Here is a 22334-nt window from a genome sequence, read left to right on the forward strand (position 1 = left end):
TGAAATAGCATAAAGTGTTTTGTGATTTGACGAACGTGATATCTCTGCGTGGGGAAATCAAAGCTCCAATCAAATATAGGCAGGGGAGGAAGGAAACCAGGTTCAGACATGCATCATACGACCAACAAAAAAACAATGGGATAACTGCACTGGGGAATCTAGGCTCGAATCGGAAGTAGGCAGGGTGGAAGGAAGCTGGATTTAGATATATCTTGGACGACCAACTCAAGAACAACATGATAACTCTGCAGGGGGGAATCAAAGCTCCAGTCGTGGGAGCTTTTTATACTGGAGTCACGAATGGAAGTGAAATAAACGGGTAAGCATATGGAGTAAGCATTGTGGAAAAGAATAGACTCTCATGTGAGTTTGCAATAAGCAAGTTAAAGATAACTTACCAGGATTGTATTTCCATTTATCATTGGATGTTTCAACGTGGTAAAGAAAATACTGTTTTCAAACTGAAATTGTTATATTTATTGTTCCTTTGTTAAAAGCTAAGATTAGTTTGTTGTTTTTATTGCTTTATTGGTGAGCGAACGAGATCGTGCTCGTCCGTTTGAAATCGGTATTTTCTTACCTAGAGGAATCAAAGCTGGAAAAACCGGAAGAAATGAAGGTCCACTGCTCCACTGCTTTCCAACAATGTTATGTATAATGACCTTTGACCTGGGCATGCGCAGTCGGAATACCGAACTCTCTTATTACAGCAGTGTTTATACATAGTCCCCCCCATTTCAGGACACCAAAATGTTTGGGACACAGCAATGTCATGTAAATCAAAGTAGTCATGTTAGAATAGTATTTTGTTGCATATCCTTTGCATGCAATGACTGCTTGAAGTCTGCGATTCATGGACATCACCAGTTGCTGGGTGTCTTCTCTGGTGATGCTCTGCCAGGCCTGTATTGCAGCCATCTTTAGCTTAGGCTTGTTTTGGGGGCTAGTCCCCTTCAATTTTCTCTCCAGCATATAAAAGGAGTGCTCAATTGGATTCAGATCGGGCGATTGACTTGGCCACTCAAGAATTGACCATTTTTTAGCTTTGCAAAACTCCTTTGTTGCTTTAGCAGTATGTTTGGGATCATTGTTTTGCTGTAGTGTGATCCGTCGGCCAATGAGTTTGAGGCATTTGTTTGAACGTGAGCAGTTAGGATGTGTCTATACACTTCAGAGTTCATTATGCTACTACCATCAGCAGTTGTATCATCAATGAAGATAAGTGAGCCAGTACCTTCAGCAGCCATACATGCCCAGGCCATAACACCCCCACCACCGTGTTTCACAGATGAGGTGGTATGCTTTGGATCTTGGGCAGTTCCTTCTCTCCTCCATACTCTGCTCTTGCCATCATTCTGATATGGAATGCCCCTGTCCCACTTAGGAAACCTGAATGGAAACCTCTGGAGACTTTGCGCCCCACCCAAGGTTTCCGTGCGGTTCCCGGAGGTTGCAGGCGGTTGCCGGAGGTTACAGGTAGTGGAAGCAGGTGGGGAGACTGACAAAAACCTCCGGGAACCGTACGGAAACCTTGGGTGGGGCGTAAAAGTCTCCAGAGGTTTCCGTTCAGGTTTCCTAAGTGGGACAGGGGCATTAATCTTCGTCTCATCTGTCCACAAGACCTTTTTCCAGAACTGTGGCTGCTCTTTTAATTACTTCTTGCCAAACTATAACCTGGCCATATATTTTTACGGCTAACCAGTGGTTTGCATCTTGCAGTGTAGCCTCTGTATTTCTGTTCATGAAGTCTTTTGTGGACAGTGGCCATTGACGAATCCACACCTGACTCCTAAAGAGTGTTTCTGATCTGTTGGACAGGTGTTTGGGGATTTTACTTTATTATAGTGAGGATTCTTCTGTCATCAGCTGTGGAGGTCTTCCTTGCCTGCCAGTCCCTTTGCGATTAGTAAGCTCACCAGTGCTCTCTTTCTTCTTAATGATGTTCCAAACAGTTGATTTTGGTAAGCCTAAGGTTTGGCTGATGTTTCTAACGGTATTATTCTTGGTTCTTAGTCATAGTGACTTCTTTGACTCTCATTGGCACAACTTTAGTCCTCATGTTGATCCTGCATGCAATGGAGGACCGCGTCAAAGCTGAATTAGACAGAATGGAATCACTGGGTGTAATAGCCCCTGTCAAGGAGACCTCCTCCAGGGTCTCCACCATGGTTGCAGCAGTCAAGAAGAACAAAGATGAAAGGATCCGCAATAACCCTAAGGATTTAAATACTGCCATCAAACGGCTACACCACTCAATGCGGACGGTGGAAGAAGTCGCTGCCAACCTGGTAAAGCCACAGTTTTTTCTGTCCTAGGTGCAAAGTACTCATTTTGGCAAATGCCACTAGACCGTGCATCCTCCCTGTTAACCACATTCGCGACGCCCTTCGGACGCTACCGATTTTTACAAATGCCATTTGGCATCAATTCAGCCAGTGAGGTTTTCCAGCGTACTATGGAACAACTCTTTGATAGCTACCCATGTTACATAATTGTAGACGACATCCTGGTCACCGGGCGCAATGCATAAGAACATGACTCAAACCTGAAACAGATCCTGGATTGTGCCAGGGAGGAAAATCTCAAACTCAACCCTCTCAAATGCAGGTTTTGGATCAACGAAGTGACTTATGTGGGCCACATGTTCACCAACAAGGGACTTAAGCCAGACCCGTTTAAAACCATTGCCATCAACGAAATACCAGCACCTATGGACGTGATTGCTCGACAACGATTCTTAGGCATGGTAAACTACCTTGGAAAATTCATCCCAAACTTCAACGAGCTATCAGCCCCGCTGCGACAACTGACCCACAAGGATACGCACTAGTCCTGGCACCAACACCAGCAGAGGGCATTTGAAACCCTCAAACAACTAATGTCTTGCGCTCCAACCCTCGCATACTTTGATGCCAAATTACCCGTCACCCTTACCTGTGATGCCTCCTAGTATGGACTGGGCGCTGCTTGCCTACAAGACGAAGGAAAGGGCTCCAGACCAGTTGCCTATGCCTTCCGTATCATGATTGTCGCTGAACAGCACTACACTCAAATCGAAAAGGAGCTACTCGCAGTCTTCTTTGGAGGCGTGGGTTCGAATCCCACTTCTGACACCATGTTTATCGGCGGCCCTATAAGAAAAACACACTCATGGTGAAATCCAACTTTATTCCATTAAATACACAGGAACATTTCAACAGCCAGCTGCTTGCGTCTGGCTTTGCTGACTAGTGTGCCTGAGAGAGAGAGTCTTTGTGTAGTACCGTAATACCATGTAAAGGGTGGCATGCACATATGTGTGGTGAAGGTTATAAATGGCATGAATTAATAAGGGTTAATCTACAGAAATGAGATTGGCTGCACAGTTGGGGGCTATGGCTGAGAGGTGGAATTATTGCGTTGGGGGAACGGGTTGCTTTGGGGGACGGGTGAATGGTGAAATATTGCTTTGGGGAATGGGTTGCATTGGGGGACCAGGCCTCCTGTGGGGGCTATGGGTGAGTGGTTAAAAATTGCATTGGGGGAACGGGTTGCATTGGGGGACCAGGCCTCCCGTGGGACAGGGACCAAACGGGACCCACTTGGTCTAGTATCTATATACTTTTAAAACTGTGTGTGTGCGTCATTTTGCATGTGAAACGTATTTCCTCGAAAACCAGATGCAAAAACGTGGAGATTTTTACATTTTCGGTAGGGATTTAACTTACGATTTCATAAATGCACTCCTCTCTAGATTTGGTCAATTATTTCCCCAGATTTTGAATAAAATTGTTCACAAAACATCAAAAAAAAAAAAAATCAAACTGCTGCATGAGTCAGTGCCACCTCACAGATGTACAATCACAATGGATCTCATTTACATATGTGACATCACAATGGGACAGGTGTGGGTGATTGGAACCTTCACATGATCCCACTAAAATCAAACTGCTGCATGAGTCACTGCCATCTCACGCCACCGCTGCCCAGCTGCTGACGTTACAATAACAGAGAAATGTTTATATCTTCTGGTAGAAATGTTCCTACCAGATATTTACTAAAATTTATAACCAAACTGACATTTAAAAAAATTATTACGGATGCCCAGCTGCTGATCTCACAATGCCTTTACAACATCCCACTTTGTGAAAGATTTCTTCCAATCAGCACTGGCAGTTACCAGCTATGACGGTACAATGGGATTGTAGCCCTACCCGCTACAAATGTTGCTATCCCAGGACACTGAGTCCATGGCAGCAAATGTTCTTCAGGGGAAGAATCTGCCAGCATATACCAGCACATATGTGATTGCAAAGCCACAGCAACATGGTTAATGTATAATCACAGCTGTAATTTCTACATGGTGAAACCAAAATGTATAAAAATGGCCTTTAATAAAATCTGACAATGTGCACTTTAGCCAGATGTGACTTTTTCCATTACAAATCTCAAATTGTGGAATACAGAGGCAAATAGATAAATGATGGGTCTTTGTCCCAAACATTATGGAGGGCACTGTACATTAATTGTCTTAGTAGTTCTAGTTGTGGTGAATCTATCTTGTTTGCTAATATCCTTCTTGGTGAGGAATGTTTATTCTGAATTGGTAGGGAAGCAGGTTATACCAGCAAGATGAGTTTAGAGTAGGTGCATATGAACCTCTGTCTCACCTGGAAGTACTACTGCGTGTGCCTGGGAGGGAGGCAAGGGAAAGTACCTGGGGAAGGGATGGTTGACTTTCCTGTAACCCTCAGTCTCGGTCTTCATTGACTCTTCATGTACTTATCACGATTTTATACATAGCGTCACAGTCATAGAAAGATACAGTGTGGAAACATACCCTTCGACCCAACTTGCCCACATCGGCTAACATCCCAGCTACACTAGTTCCACCTGCCAGCATTTGGTCCATATACCTCCAAACCTGTCCTATGTATGCACCTGTCTAACTGCTTCTTAAATGTTGGGATAATCCCTGCGTCAACTACCTTCTCTGACAATTTGTTCCGTACATTCACCACCCTTTGTGTGAAAAAGTTACCCCCCTTTTCCTCTTCACCTTAAACCTATGTCCTCTGGTCCTCGATTCACCTACTCTGGGCAAGAGACTGTGTATACATTTGGTGTATCAGCCAAATTTGTATCAAACAAAAAATGAAGGATATTTAATGTATTGTCACTGTTGTATAACATAAACCACTCTGAGTAATGATGGCAGATTTCATAAAGTCATTTGGAATCCTATTTTTTTTTTTTAATTTCAGACCATCAGCTTTCTTGATCACTTTCACAGAAAGCACCTTCATTTTGTAACTGAATTGCCAAAATGGGATTTGTATCTGCATTCTCAGGTTTTTACGTCTCTAGTTTATAAATCCAGGCACGTAATTGCTGAATTATAAAATCTCCAATTCTTATGGAAAAGGGAGAAAACCTAAAGGTAAAAGGAAGAGCTTCTCAGTAACTTAAAATCTAAGATTTTTTTATGCCAACAAATTATAAGTAGTTGACATGGAAATCAAGAAATGTCAATAAAACAGATGGAATTAGTTTTTACATTAATCTATTGTTGTTTACTGTGGATAGATATAGCCTAGAATAACAAAATACAATGAAACTATTTTGCATTCAACAAAGAAATTGAATAGACTGCAGATTTGTCTTGCAATTTAATTGTGATGGCTGCAGCTCGGTACCAAGGAGAGCCTTCCCTAATTTATGATATAAGGACAATCATTGCTTTTCAGTGTAGCTATTATTGGAGAACGCTTTCTGAATTTGAAATAAAATGACCCCTTCTGCTGTCCAAAATTCTGAAGGGGTTAAAGGTGGCAGAATATATTGTTAATGCTTTGTCTGCATCTTAAAATCTCTTAGATGGGAAGAAGAATATACAATCTTTGTACATTTAAATTGCTAGTACACAAGCATGATAAGTAGATATTCTTATCTTGGAGAAAATTTATTTGAAATTGGGAAACAATGAAAGAGACTAAGAACTGGTTGGAGTACTTTTTTTAACAGTTAAATCACAAGAAAATGCCCCGAAGCCAGTGCTTTGATTGGCTGTATTGTTTTCTTACATAATATTGAACGACACAATATTTCTGGCTTTGTCACTTGACGAGGTTACTCGGTGAACAGAGGAAACCATTCAAGGATGTGTACGAAGCCTTTGTCACTGGGGCAACACAATGGCACAACAGATAGTGCTGCTGCCTTATAAACCTAGATTTGATTGTCACCTTTCACGTTGTTCACATGGAGTTTGGACGTTTTCCCAATGACTGCTGGCTTTCTCCTTAGGGCTTTGGTTTTCTCCAGCATTCCAAAGATGTGAAATTTATCATGTTAATTGACTCTTGTTAAATGTCATTCATGTAGGTGAGCGATTGGATAGTCAGAGGAGTTCAAATTGGCATTTAAGAGAATAGGTGAATGGAATTACTCTTGCGAGCTAACATAGATGAGTTGAGTAGAACTGATTTTCTGCATCAGAAGAAAACAACACACCTTGTACCTTCTGGCCACTGACTGCTCAAAGCGGAGAAAGAGCATTTAGGATAATATTGAGAACCTCTAATGCATGCGTTGAGAGCACTCAGAAGCCATTGTAAATTGAGGAAAGAGCAAATCTTCTCATAAATTAGCTATATATTTGTCACATCAGATAGACACAAAGCTAGAGTAACTCAGTGGGTCAGACAGCATCTCTGGAGAAAAGGAATGGGTGACATTACGAAACCATTCAGACTGCTTTCAGAGGAGGGCAAAGGAGTGGATGGAGGTTGAGGCAAAATCCTGTGGGGGGGGGGGATGGTGGGTGTTCAGAGAGAAGGGAGGCATGAGGACTAGTGTATGGGTAGGGGGTGGTCAGGGTAACCTGGTTGAAAGGGGGGGGGGAAGGGGAATCATTACTGAGGTGCCCGAAAGGAGAGGGGTGGGGGGGTGGGGAGAGCAGTAAGACCCAGGATACCCATCAGATATCTCCTGCCCCATTTGTGGAAGAGTCAGCAGTTCCTATATTAGCCGCATTAACCAATTCAGAACCCACAAAATGGAAGTGGAAGCAAATCATCCTCAATTCTGAGGGATGTTGAAGAAGAAGGGTATGATTAGTTCAAGTTTATATCTTGTAAGTACTTTGTTTCTTAATCACAACTCAAAGTTTCTAAGAATTCCCACTTGCCATTATCTGTGTGGTATTAGTTGACAACAAGAAGCAAAAGGTATATTAAATTCCATCTGCCAATTCTCCGCCCATTTCTGTAGCTGATCTATATACTTTGATAACCTTCCTCGCAGTCTGGGACCTCAGCAATCGTCACCTGCAAACTTACAATCCAATGCATATATGTTTACATCCAAGTCCTTTGTATATATATCACAAACAACAGAGGTCCCAGCATAGATCTCTGTGGAACTCCACTTGTCACAGCCTGAATTCCACCATCACCCTCAGTTTTCGATCAATAAGCCAGTTCTGAATCCATACAACCAAGTCACTCTGAATGAAAATCTTCTGGATCAGCCCACCATGGGGAACTTTATTAAAAGCCTTATGAAAATCCAGGTATACAACATCCACTGCCCTATCCTCATCAATCATTTTTGTCAGCTCATCTAAAAGCTCGATCAAATTAGTAAATCATAATATGCTGTGTATTAAACCTCGCAGACTGTACTTAAATAACCCATTCTGTTCCAAATGTGAGTACCGTATTTCCTGGCAATGAAGACGCACCCCCATTTTGAGTTGCTAAATTTTGAAAAAAGGGCTGGCGGGACAGGATCAAGGGTTTGGTTTAGTCCAGGGGTCGGCAACCTTTTTTGCATAGGGGGCCAGGACCCATGCTGGTGAGCGGATGACAGGCCACATCTATCGCCATAGTTAATAAATGGAGGTAATAATACATGGTAACTAAATTAGTAATTAGTAAAAATACATGCTAATAATACATAAATTAGTGAAAATACATACGAATAATACATAGTTTTCACGTGTTTTTCCATTAATTTTCTGCAGTTTCCAGATCGCCTGCGTGCCCCGGGATTGGCTGCAAATCCCAGATCCCTCGTGCCCCCGGGACTAGCTGCAGTTCCCAGGTCGCCTGCGAGCCCCGGGACTAGCTGCAATTCTCAGGTTGCCTGCGAGCCCCGGGACTAGCTGCAGTTCCCAGATCGCCTGCGTGCCCCGGGACTGGCTGCAAATCCCAGATCCCTCGTGTCCCCGGGACTAGCTGCAATTCCCAGGTCGCCTGCGAGCCCCGGGACTAGCTGCAATTCCCAGGTTGCCTGCGAGCCCCGGGACTAGCTGCAGTTCCCAGGTCGCCTGCGAGCACCGGGTCTAGCTGCAGTGCCCAGGTCGCTTGTGAGCCCCGGGACTAGCTGCAGTTCCCAGGTCGCCTGTGAGCCCCGGGTCTAGCTGCAATTCCCAGGTCGCCTGTGAGCCCCGGGACTGGCTGTAGCGCCCAGGTCGCCTGCGAGGACTAGTTGCAGTTCCTAGGTCGCCTGTGAGCCCCGGGACTAGCTGCAGTTCTCAGGTCGCTTACGAGCCACAGGTCTAGCTGCAGTTCCGCTGGCAGCCACCCGAGCTACTGAGTGAGTTGCTGGCATGATCCCCGACCCCCACCTTATCAACGCTCCTGCCCTCCCCAGCGGTGCTGTTCTTATACAGCCGCTGTACTGAGGTATAGCCAAGTCTATCTTTCTTGGCTAACAATCTAACCTTCGGTCTCCAAGACACAGGTAAATTTTCGGGCTTTATTTTAGGGTAAAAAATAGCGTCTTCATTGCCGGGAAATACGGTTATTCCTATTCAGAAGAATCCCTTCCAATAGCATCACCACCGCTGACGTGAAGTTCACTGGTTTATAATTCCCTGGATTATCTTTACTTCCCATCTTAAACAGAGGTGCAAAATAGCTACTCTCCAGTCCACCGGTACCTCACCTGTGGCTTGAGAAGTAGCAAGCTCTTGGTCAAGAGTTCCGCACTCTCCTCTGTTACCTGTGTTAATAACCTGAGATAGATTCTGCCTGCCCTGATGTTTTAAGATAAAAATTATCTCCCACAGTTCCACACTTTTTTTTGGCCACAGTGCCTCTCACTGATGCAATCAAACACCTGCTTATTAAATACCCCACTTCTCACTTTTGGAAAAAAGGACACCTCTGAATTGTAAACGTCTTTTCATTCAACTGCCGAATTTCCAAAAAAGCTTTCTCTGAAAAAGGCTGTTCTCCAACTATCTCCTTGATTTTTGAAGATAAAAAATTATCTCATAGAGACATTTAAATGAACCATTTTTTAGAATTTGTTTTTAAAGTAGAGATTATCAATGCTTCATAACTGTTAGTGCACTTGAAAGACTTTATGAATTTCCACAATTGCCCAAAGATATTGTCGCTACATTAATCTTCGTGATATTGTCTCAACATTATTCCCTTGGCCCATTTGTTGCTTAAAAACTAATTTCCTCTCTGAGCAAACCGAATCTCTACCACTTGATTGCTAACTCATTTCAAGCTTCATTCACCAACCACATTCTTGTTTTCAAAAACTCTGCTTGTCCTTGCCCCTGAATATATCTGTAATCTTCATTTTCATAACCTGAGAATTGTGGTTTACTAATTCAGGTTCTTTGAGATTTTTAATTTCCTACTATTGGCGACTGTTGAGCTCTAATCCCTGGAGTTCCCACTTGAAATCTCGAAGTGCCTCTCTTGTGCTTTCCTGTTTTTGCTGAAAGCTGAACTGTTCAAGGCCAAATGCAGCGCAGAGTCCCTCCATGTGTGGCTTATCTCCTTGCAGTAACTTAACAGCTGGTGAGGCCATGCCCCCACACTTAATGGCTGTCAAATCGATTAAATGTTTATAAATGTCTTTGTCCTCAAACATTGAAAAATACAAATGATCCATGAAAATAAAAAACACCAAAATCTATGAGTATTATCAAATTTTTTTTTTTTAATGTTTGTCTTGGAAGAAAATTACCATTCTTTCTCTAATTGTTTTCTTCCATTAAAGTTGATGGTTAAATCAGTAGAATTCAGCAGGCAGATTTCCCACGAGTCAGGAAAAATATTGGGAAGTTTGTGCTGCTCATTGGATGTCATGAGTCCCAGGTTTCCCCTAGCCAAGTAAGGAAAAATTAAAATGTATCCCTTTGCTGGTGTCGATTTGATGTGTATTCAATAAATTAAAAGTAACTTTGAATATGCAGCAGTTAGAATGTGTTCTGTCTGAGACCTGTAACTGCTGCTGCTTTTTCTTCTTTTTTATATCAAACTTTGTGATAATTTTAGCAAAACAAGTAATGTTTTTTTTCAAGTGGAGCATTTTTGATTTTGGATGCTCAGTGTAAACAGCCGGAATCACCAGGGATGCAGAGCAAGAATATTTTATGCATCTGAGTATCATTCACCTGTTTTAATTCTCCAGTGGCTTCCAATTGAGATTTGCAACAGGGAGTTATGTGCCTTTGCAAGAAAAAATTGCTGTACCATCACATTCTGTCATGAAAATTGATGTGTATTATAAGGAATTATGCAAAGAAGCACTGAGGAGTTGCACACAAATGTTGGTAGTTTTGGAATCTCAATTTAGTATTATGGTGGAAGAGACCTAAAACTCCTGCCAGCTGTGCCACCATAACCCTAACCCTAACTTTACTCAGCAAATCCTATATTTTCAATCCATTTATTATTCTGTTTACCCAACTGCTTTATGGAAATCTCCCATAAATTAAAGCTGGGTGCTTGGGTAAGTGAATTTAACTAATTAGCTCTGGCATCAGAAGGCTCCAGGATCAAACCAAGGATTTTTTATTTAAAAATTGGCTAATTGTGCCTGGGCCCTTGGCTGTGTCCTCGCCTACCACACTTGATCCTGCCTCTCTCCTCATCCAGGTTTTTCCTTCAGCCTGTAGATAGATGGATTGAAAATTGGCTCCTGGAAGGGAGCAGAGTGTTTTGCCGACTGGAGGCCAGTGATGTTTCAGGGTTCCGTGCTGTGCCCATTGCCATTTATCATCTATGTCAATGATTTGGATGAGAACGTACATGGTATGATTAGCAAGTTTGCAGATGACACTAAAGTGGGTGGTGTTGTACATAGTGAAGATGGTTATCAAAGATTACAGCAGGATCCTGATCGGTTGGGCAGGTGGGCTGAGGGATTTAATACAGAGAAATGTGAGGTGTTGCATTTTGGCAAGTCTAACATGGGCAGGACATACATAGTAAACGGTAGGGCTCTGGGAAGTATTGTGGAGCAGAGGAAGCGAGGAGTCCAGGTGCATAGTCCCTGGAAAGTGGTATTCCAGGGAGATAGGGTGGTCAAGAAGGCTTTCAGCACATTGGCCTACATCAGTTAGAGTATAGACATTGTGAGGTCATGTTATAGTTATATAAGATGTTGGTGAGGACACATTTAGAGTTTTGTGTTTAGTTTTGGTCACCATGTTAAAGAGAAGATGTTGTCAAGAGTTGCCTGGATTCGAGGGCCTGAGCTATAGGTAGAGGTTGAACAGGCTAGGACTTTATTCCTTGGAATGCAGAAGGCTAAGGGGTGATCTTATATTGGCGTACAAAATCATGGGAGGAATAGATTGGGTCAATGTACTATGTTTTGCTCAGAGTAGGGGAATCGAGAACCAGAGGACATAGGCGAGGGGGGAAAGATTTAATGTGATCCTGAGGGGTAACTTTTTTACGTAAAGGGTGATGGGTGTATGGAACAAGATGCCAGAGGAGGTAGTTGTAGCAGGTACTATCGCAACATTTAAGAAACATTAAGGTACATGGATAGGATACGTTTAGAGGGATATGGGCCAAAAGCAGGCAAGTGGGACTAGTTTAGATTTGGCATGTTGGTCGGCTTGGGCAAGATGGGCCGAAGGGCCTGTTCCCATGCTGTTTAACTCTATGAATCTAAGGGTCTCAATCTGAAACCATCTATCCTTGTTGTCCAGAGATACTCCATCACCTGCTGAGTTACTCCAGCACTTTGTGTACTTTTGTAGAATTCAATATTGAGATCAGATGGCTGTAATGTGCCCAATTGGCACACAAGTTTGTTCCTCAAGATTGTGTTGGCCTTGCTATGATAGAACAGGAGGCCATAGAACAGTAGGTCAGAGGGTATCAGTCATCCATTTGTAATATTAACTAATCTTGTTATTTTTCCCCTCTCTCTGTGGGTAGGGAGATTACCCACAGAGAGGGTGGCGGCGCTGCCTTAGCAGCTGCGGCTCGCCTGCAGTCCATTTTTTTCTTTTTCTTTGTTGTTCTTTTGTCCTGTTTTAGTTAATTTTTGGTTTATTAGGTTGTGTATGTCTGTGGGTGGGGGGGAGAAATGTTTTTGGTCTCTTCCTTCGGGGGGGATGCGACTTTTCTTGTAGTATCCCCCGTCTCCGTCTCCGCCGAGGCCTAATAGCGGAGCTGGCGGCCGCGGAGCTGGGGCAGCGTTCCAGCGGCAGCGGTCTGACTCCGGAGCTGCGGTGTTCCGACAGCAGCGGCCACCCGGCCTCGGAGCTGGGGCAGCGGCAGCGGCCACCCTGCCTCGGAGCTGGGGCAGTGTTCCGGCGGCAGCGGCCACCCGACCCGACCGCGGGCCCAGTGTCGGGAGCTCGCAGGTCACAGGTTGCGGACCTGTTCTCCGGAGCTCCCGCAACAACAGCTGCGTCCGCTGGACTGGAGGGCCAGAGCTTCCGCAGCTTCGACCACCCCGGGCCGCGGAGTTGAAATGGCCCGTTCGCGGAGCTCGGATTCAGCCGCGACACTGACATTACTTACCATCGCCCGGCGGGGTCACAACATCTGAAGTCTGGATCGCCTTGGCGCAGATGGAGAATAAGAAGGGAAGAGACAAAGACTTAAGACTTTTGCCTTCCATCACAGTGAGGAGGTGCCTGGTGAACTCACTGTGGTGGATGTTAATTTGTGTTTTTTGTGTGTTTTTTTGTCATTTTGTACTATATGTAGGACTGCAAGGCAACAAAATTTCGTTCAGACCGCAAGGTCTGAATGACAATAAAGGCTACTTTGACTTTGACTTTGACTTTGATTATGCGCAGCCTGACTTGCTGGGCTTGTCCTGGTTTGCGTTTTGCAACATCCAAATATCTATGTTTTCGCGTTCTAACTGCTCCCATTCATCCATTGACTAGATAACATTTACAACTTATCCTCATGGTCACCCTATTTTCACCCTGCTTTTTTAACTTTTGATTTCTATCATCTGCAATTTTTAAAATGTTCACTTGTCTGGGTAGCTGCTGATCTTTGTGCCTCCACACAGAAAGCAAAGGAATACGGTCCACAATGTGTGTGCTGAACATGCCAAGTTAACTTAATCTCCTTTGCCTGCAAGTGATCCATTTCCCTTCATTCCCTGGTTATTCATGTGCCTATCTTAAAGCTTCTTAAACGCCATGTCAAAACACCAAACATCCCTTTCCTCCACGGTGAGCCATTGATTAGGATTGTATTGTTCATTATTTTTTGGTGACCTCTGATAGCAAGTTTATCCCTGTATTCTGGTATACTGGTAATTGGTTTGACTTTGTTATTTTCATGGCCACAGATTTGCCTTGATTCAAACAGGTCTTTGTGTAATTTTAGCTTAACTAAGTTATTGCCTTCAGAACAGAACATCAAATACAGCACAGGAACCTGACCTTCGGCTCACAATGTCTGTGCCGAACATGATGCCAAGACCAACTCTAATCTGCCTGAACATAAACCATATTCATGTGCCTATCCAAAAATCTCTTAAATGCCACTTTCGTATCACTCCCCTGAAAAGGAGTATATTTAGATTGTGTTGTATTTACAGAGTTAAAAAGTGATTCATAGCATTCCTATGACAAATGTCAGATAACTTTGACTATTATCTGTGGGCTGGGTAGTAAAAATAATGAAACTATGTTTTGCAATGTAAAGAGCCTGTCCCACTTGGGCGTCATTTGCGCGTCAGGCAGTACGACAGTCGCGCGCCAAGTGCTCTTGAGGGCACTGCTTCTTTTGGGGCATGGATTTTCCCAGTGAAAAATTTTCAAAACTATGCGCGCTTTATACCCAGGTGGTCACGTGGTGCAGCGTTCAAATGACGCGCACATGGCGCGCCGACGGCGTACGGGCGGCGCATGGTTACAAACGTTGACGCACGGTAACGCATAATAAATGAGCATAGGCAATGTTCGTATGTCACCACGCGCTACACGTAGACCATCAGCACATCAACGTACGCCATTAGTACGTCAGCGTGCGCAAGGGATACGTCATGCAGGTGGTTCGCGAGGATTTTGAGCATTCCAAAATCCTGGTGCACCGCACGTCACTGCATACACCACCATGCCTCACGACGCGCGCGTCACGACGTGCCCACCATTTTTTTAGGGTGTCGCGCGAATGACGCCCAAGTGGGGCAGGCCCTTAACACTCTGAACATATGCTGAAAGTGTAGAGGTTCAAGAACAGTGAACTGAAATTGTTTATTCTTTTCAATAGAAAACAAAACATTTTGCATCCTCTACATGGATCACAGCATATTTGAATTATATAGAATGTAAGGTACTAAATTAGATAAAAAGCAATGCGCTAATGACCAAATAATCTATTTTGTTTTAATGTTATTGATTTAGAGATCAACATTTGACAACTTCCAGGGGAAAATTCCCCATCTTGTCTGAATACTAACAGTGGAGCCCCTGACTGTTTCGCACTCTTGAGTAAAGCACTGAAATGTTGGTCTACATTTTGTGTTCAAGTATCTGGAATGTTCAAGTATCTGGAGTGTCTGGAGTGGAATTTAAACCTCTGATTTTGCCAAGTCTTGAACATATGGCCATGATTTGTACTTTGTGCTTTTAGTTCAAAGGAAGACTGAAAGTTATAGAGCCGTATAGCTCAATTTGTTTGTGGCAAATGAGATGTCTATTTACGCCAATCCCATTTGCCAGGATTGGGCTCGTATCCAGTCATGTCAAAGAGACTTTTATACATTACTAGACTATGTGGGACCCGTTGGGTCCCAGCATCACACGGGAGGGCTGGTCCCCCAACGTAATATTCCACCTCTCCACCAATTCCAATATTGGTGGCCAGTGGGGGGGGCTTTCTGGAGCACTAGTATGGGTGTTGTGGGCTGAAGGGACTAGCTTCCAGAGGGCTAGTATGGGCATTGTGGGCCGAATGGATTCTTGGGTTTGCGGCTCAGTCACTCAAGCCTGTTGTGCTGGCAGCTCACTCACACGGGTGGTGGGCTGGCAGTTGACTCACGGCTATTCCTTGAAATTGCATTTCAAGCAGGGTGCAAGGCCACCAAATTCAAGTGCTGTTTCATACCATTTCAAGCAGGGTGCAGCGAGTCATGACCTTTCCCTCCTCCATCTTGCAGAGACTGAGCCACGCCCACACTTCTGGGTTTTATAGTCCCTCCCCCCTCCCACCAGAAGGGGCATGGCCTTCATGGCGTGATTGACAGGGGAGAGAATCTCAACATTTTTTAAACACTACTAACTCTTTTATTTTTCATCGATGAGAAAAATTCTCAGCACCTGATGTGCGGAGGGGGACTCTGAGTAAGATGGCCAAAAATCACAGCCGTACGTGGTAGCGTTTTTTCTAAAATCAATATAAAGCGCCAACAAGAAGTGGTCAAGATTAGACTTTTAATTATATAGAAGGCAAGGCAACTTTAATTAGGCACGGCAACTTTAATTAGGCACGGCAACTTTAATTAGGCATGGCAACTTTAATTAGGCAAGGCAACTTTAATTAGGCAACACAGCTTTAACATTTCCAAACCAGAAGGCAACACAGCTTTAGCATTTCCAAACCAAAGGCAACACAGCTTTAGTATTACCAAACCAAAGGCAACACAGCTTTAGCATTTCCAAACTATATTTTCAAACCACATTAAGGGAACCGACAGGTCAGTAAAACCACTCACAGTTTAGTAGACGTGTTCAGTGTTATTCACAGCTCAGACTGAGAGACATGACCCTCTCGCTCCCTCATCTTGCAGAGACTGACTGAGGCACTCAACACATCCGGGTTTTATAGTCCCTCCGGAAGGGGCGAGGCCTTCAGGAGAGAGAAACTCAACATTTTTTAAACACTAATAACTCTTTTATTTTCCATCGATGGGAAAATTCTCTTGTCCTGCGCAGCGGAGGGGGACTCTGAGTAAGATGGCCAAAAATCACAGCCTTAAGTGGCAGCGTTTTTTCTAAAATCAATACACAGAACAACAGGAAGTGATCAAGATCAGACTTTTAGTAATATAGATAATTGTTTTTGCTCCACCACCTCCTTTGGCATCTTGTTCCAAATAAACACCACCCTCTGTGTGAAAACATGTTCTTTTGATCCCCATTAAATTTCTCTCACTCACCTTAAACCTAGACCCTTTAGTTTTAGATTCTCCTACTCCAGGAATATACTCTGTTGTGTCATTGCCTCTTATAATCTGATAAAGCTCTATCAACTCACCCACCCCTCCGCCTCCTACACTTCAGTGAGAACAAGCCCATCATATTTGATCTCTCCTTGTAATTAAGGCACTCCATTCCTGATATGTATGGTATTCATATGTAAAACTACTCAGAAATAGTGAAGTAGGAAATTAAATGAAATCCATTGCAAATATTTGTTTCAAAGAAAATCTTAACAAATATTTTTCTCGACATTATTTCTGTGACATTGGAATAGAATTGATGTATCACTTGTAGATGTACACTCTATACACTGTTTGTGTGGTCAGTACCGTACACTTGCTTTACTCTTATAAAAGGCCACTTCAGTCTTGTACAAAATTGCTTAAAATGCTATCTTTATTTTCACAGCTGAAAGAATTAGATCAAGACGATGTCAAGTGGCATTTAGTTACGCTCCTCAGAATGAAGATGAATTGGAGCTGCAGATTGGTGAAATCATTGAAGTCTTGGGTGAAGTAAGTATCTGGATATAAATAGTGGTGTAAAATGATCAGAAACATTATGAAATAACGATTTATCTGGAATTATTGTACGAACATCCAGTTTGGAAATTTGCCAAGTTTGAGAAGAAGGGGAATGTGGAGCAGAGAGATATGGGTTCAGTTTCAAAAATTATTCTGAGCAAGTGATAAGCCTGTAAAATAAAAAGATGGCACAAATGGAATGTTCAGGCGGTCTGGAATGTTACGCTGCAGTATAGAAAGATCTTAATGAGAATGCTAGAATGCCAGATGTAATTCTGGCCACCGCATTTCAGGAAAGGCTATATTGAGGCTGGAGTTTCGGCAGAATGATACTAAGTCAAAAATATTTAAATCATGAATACCGTCCTTATTCCTTTAGTATAAGGATAAAGTTATTTCATTGAGATTAATGTGAGAATTTAATTGAGTAGAAAGTGAAAATATTTTATCCATTTGGGAATTGGGGAAGGGGGACTTGGAGTTTGTTGGAAGAGTCTTCACAAAATCTGAGAGTACAATTCAGCAGCCTTTCCATTCTGAATTGTACGTGAATCATTGCCTCGAGCACTAGCAATGGGCAGGTTCTTGGCACAGCAGTACACATTGGGGAGGGCAGGGCATCGTGCCATTTTTATGGCATCCCGGTTTCCTGCACCACAATATCCAGACCGAGTTTAGACAGCAGGGTATATAAACAGGACTGGAGTGCCAAGAGTGTTCTAATGAATTGAAGCTAAATGGGATTGTGATAAGTGCGATGCTTGTATATTCCACACAATAATATTTTTGGAAGGCATATCCTTATTTCTACCCTTGACGTCAAGTCACTACAGTAAGAAAGCATACCTGAAATTACCAGATTATATGCATTACAATTATAATAATTTTGTAATGTATATGGTTAAACATCAGTAGATCAGCCCTAATCTGCATTTATCCATTAGGGGTGAATGGTGGTGGGCAATTAAACAGAAAGTTTTGATTAGAGCACCTCAATGTGCTCTAATCGAAACTAGATCTTCAGCAGGAAGTGCTTAGCATCAATGTCTCCTTACAAAGTCACAGAAAGTTGGCATTAGCCAATTTGATTTGGTTCACTGAAATTGAGGAATGGTTGAGTGGTTGCTGTTCAATGAAGCACCCCGGCTTAAGCATGAACACTTGTGCTACAATATTAGTCATGTCTCCCTACAAGATTTTCCCCTGTACAGCCACAACATTGGCATCTACCACACAAGAGTGGAAAAATACTCAGAAAACCTAGTCCACAAAAAGCTGGACAAATCCACTCTGAGTTATCACCTTCAGTGATTAGCAAAGTGATGGATTGTATTGTCACAATACTATCGCGTTACACTTAGTAACAACCTTCTAATTTTCCATCTGCCTCGATCGTTCAACCACAGATCTCATTACAAGTTTGTTCCAAATGTGGACAACAAAGTTGATTTCCGGACATAGAGTAGCAGCCCATTACTTCAAGGCAGCCTGCAATAAGCCCTTGGTTCAATTATTTTCATCAGCTTAATCAACCTTTCTTCCATCATAAAGTTAGGTGGATGTATACTTATGATTGTACAATATTTGGTTCTATTTGTAACTCATTAGTTAATGAAGCAGTCAGTAAGGAAGATTGCCTCCAATTTCCTGGAAGCAGTTTTTGATGTGCCATGTAATTCTATGTAAGTTGCATTAAATAAGCCACAACATCAATACCCATGTTCAGCTGCATTTGTGTGCAAGTGTATTACACAGATCTAAGTGCTGATTTGAAAGTGGCCTCCAAGCAAGTATTGACCTAGAATATTACATTATTTCCTCCCCATTATATACATGGAAAAACTGATTTGCAACTCATCGACTGAATGAGTTTGTTATCTGTAGGATGAATTTTGAAATGCAATCTCACCCTACCTAACATAGTCTCTCTCCTTCATTGCAAAAATGTCTTGGTTTTCTAATTCTTCATTTTTTTTCAAGTGTCGTGAAATCTTTCCTGTTAACTTGCATCTTTATTTCACAATGAGACTGGAACCAAATGAAAGCCATATTGCTCCATCACAAAAGAGTAACCCAACCCAGCCAATCCTACAAAGAAGTCCTCTTCACGAACTTTTGGTGACTTTTGCATAATGGTTGAATTGTCTCTGAGGTTGGTCAAGCATCAATTTTGTATGGTCATACACATAGAATTATACATTTTCAAGTGATGTCCTGGTCCTGAATCATGACCTTTCATCAAATCCACCAGATGCGGTGTTACAGTTCTACACAATCAAGGGTGATCCTGTTAATTCGAAGTAATTACTCTAAAAGTATCTTGGCATCAATTCAAGCGTAAGCAAGCAACTTTCCTGATTATCATTTACCACACTCCCTAAGCTGAATAATAATTATTCCGTGCTAAATACCATCTGAAAAAAGCATTGAGAGAAGTTGTTTTGGTTGAGGGACCGCACCAATCACTCAGTATTGGTTTGTTAGCGCTAATGTTGTTTGTGAGTCATAGGAGGCATACCATACATGTTTATGTCTGAAAAAGTAACTATCAGGAAAGAGAGAAACCTGTTCTTTTCAAGAGTCCACATCTTGAACAACGGATACAGTAGATATAGAAATTCTCCTGTCATTAGTGCTCATTTAAAATGTCCATTGTAGGAGTGACGAACACGGAATCACTTGCCTTTGCACTGAAAATACCTTTGATTGCATTGTGAATGGCATATCCATTACTCTGCTATTACCATGGAAATGCTGAATCCCAGAGACAATGGTACTACCAGGTTACACATTTTGATGGAATATAGTGTAGGAAAGGACTGCAGATGCTGGTTTAAACCGAAGATAGACACAAAATGCTGGCGTAACTCAGCGGGGACAGGCTGCATCTCTGGAGAGAAGGAATGCGTGACGTTTCGGGTCGAGACCCTTCTTCTGACCAGTCAGGGGAAAGAGAAACGAGAGATATAGACAGTGATGTAGAGAGGTATAGAACAAATGAATGAAAGATATGCAAAAAAGTAATGATGATAAAGGAAACAGACCATTGTTAACTGCTGTGTGAGAACGGGAACCTGGTGCGATGGGTGGGGGATGGATGGAGAGAGAGAGAGAGAGAGCGATGGAGTGCACAGATTACTTGAAGTTGGAGAAATCAATATTCATACCATGGGGTTGTAAGCTGCCCAAGCGACATATGAGACGGTGTCCCTCCAATTTGCGATTAGCCTCACTCTGACAATGGAGGAGACCTAGGACAGAACGGTCAGTGTGGGAATAGAAAGGGAACCGGAGATCAGGTATGTCTAGGCGAACTGAGCGAAGGTGTTCAATGAAACGATCACTCAGTCTACGTTTAGTCTCGCCATTGTTCAAGAGTCCACATCTTGAACGACGGATACAGTAGATGAGGTTGGAGGAGGTGCAAGTCAACCTCTGCCTAACCTGAAAGGATTGTCAGGGTCTTTGGACAGAGTCAAGGTAGGAGGTATAGGGACGGGTGTTGCATCTCCTACGGTTGCAGGGGAAGGTACTTGGGGATGGGGTGGTTTGGGTGGGAAGAGATGAGTTAACCAGGAGTTTCGGAGGAAACGGTCGCTGCAGAAGGCGGAAAGGGGTGGAGATGGGAAGATGTGACTCGTGGTGGAATCCCTTGGAGGTGGCTAAAATGTCTGAGGATTATGTGTTGTATGCGATGGCTGATGGGGTGAAAGGTAAGGATTTGGGGGACACTGTCCCTGTTGCGACTAGGGGGAGGAGGCGCAAGGGCAGAGCTGCGGGGTACCAAGGAGACGCCTGTAAGGGCCTCATCAATGATCAAAGAGGGGAACCCCCATTCCCTAAAGAATGATGACATCTCGGATATCCTGGTATGGAACACCTTATCTTGGGCACAATGCAGCGGCGTAGACTGAGGAATTGGGAGTATGGGATAGAGTCTTTGCAGGAAGCAGGGTGGGAAGAAGTGTAGTCGAGATAGTTGTGGGAGTCAGTGGGTTTGTAATAGACATCAGTCGATATTCTATATCCTGTGATGGAGACGGTGAGATCAAGAAAGAGGAGGGAGGTGTCGGGGATGGCCCAAGTGAATTTGAGTTCAGGATGGAAATTGGTGGTGAAGTTAATAAAGTCCATGAGTTCTGCATGGATGCACCACCGTGGCAGTCGTCAATGTTATGGAGATAGAGTTCGGGGATTGGGCCAGTGTACGCCAGGAACAGAGATTGTCCAACGTACCCTACAAAGAGGCAGGTATAGCTATGCCTGATTTGGAGGAAGTGGGAGGAGTCGAATGAGAAGGGCGAGGACAAACTCTGCTAGGCGGAGGAGAATGTTAGTACAGTTTTGCTGCTGGTGACTCAGAGCTTCTCATAGTTGAATTGTTCTGAATCTATCCCTTATAGCACTGTTATTTGAGCACAACGTGATAGGAGGTGGAATTCCATTTCCACAACAGCCGTGAAATAATAATTTGAAACTAAATAATTCAAAAAATAATTGAAATCTTGTACTGCTAATTTCTCAAGCCTTCTGTTTGATCTTGTTATGGAGATAACCATTGAATAGCGTGTTTACTTTGATTACAGATTAATGTTTTCTCTGTGACATTGTTTCCATCCTGCATTTACAGAAATTTGAAGAGTAAAGATGACCTGAAAGAAAATCTGCTATAATAAAGTATGGCTTGTTATTTTTATCAGCCCCTCCCTCCCCATAGGATATTTGAGGTAGCTTGCCAATTTAGTTTTAGTTTAGTTTGGCTTTGATCATGGACTGTTTCGTCCAGGGATCTTGTGATCATTCAAACACTGAGTTGAGCTTGCCCATCTGTTTTCAGTCAAGAACTAACTTTAGAGTTGTTTTGGATTCATATCATGACACACAATATTGTCAAAAAAAAAGTTTTAAAGTAAAGGCTGGAACTGGGTTTTGGATTCCACTGAGCAGGTGAAAGGTTTTGCGAGAGTAGTGATATTATGCCTCTTAGTGACATAATCTCAACTGGGAGAAGTATTAAATAAAATGCCAAGGTACACAAAAATGCTGGAGAAACTCAGCGGGTGCAGCAGCATCTATGGAGCGAAGGAAATAGGCGACGTTTCGGGCCGAAACCCTTCCAATGCCCGCAGCAAGGAATCAAATACACCCAATGCATTTGAATAAAGGAAGGATACTCAGACTGATTCCTAAAAGCTTAAATTTCAAAAATATGAATTCATTTGTGTCATAGATGGACATAGAATCAAAAAATCTAGAAGCTCTGTACTGAAACACTACTCTCCCGGCATTCATTCTGTAACCAGTTTTAGTATTATGTGTTATTTAGTTGAAGGGCAGGGCGGGAAGTGGATTGGATAATGTTTAGAGAGCAGGTGGGAATTACAGGT

The 22334-nt window shown here is 42.9% G+C and overlaps 1 protein-coding gene across 3 annotated transcripts in view; it reads left to right on the forward strand.

The window, feature by feature from the left end:
* The window catches only part of sh3kbp1 (SH3 domain containing kinase binding protein 1), a 172391-nt gene that overhangs the window by 68333 nt on the left and 81724 nt on the right, over window positions 1–22334 (forward strand). For all 3 annotated transcript variants that reach the window (XM_033032764.1, XM_033032763.1, XM_033032765.1), the window contains one exon: window positions 16832–16938. In XM_033032764.1, coding sequence (XP_032888655.1) covers window positions 16832–16938 — 107 coding nt within the window. The remainder of the gene's footprint in view (window positions 1–16831; window positions 16939–22334) is intronic.

This window comes from Amblyraja radiata, chromosome 14 (assembly GCF_010909765.2).
Source record: "Amblyraja radiata isolate CabotCenter1 chromosome 14, sAmbRad1.1.pri, whole genome shotgun sequence".
In the NCBI taxonomy this organism is placed as follows: Eukaryota; Metazoa; Chordata; class Chondrichthyes; order Rajiformes; family Rajidae; genus Amblyraja; species Amblyraja radiata.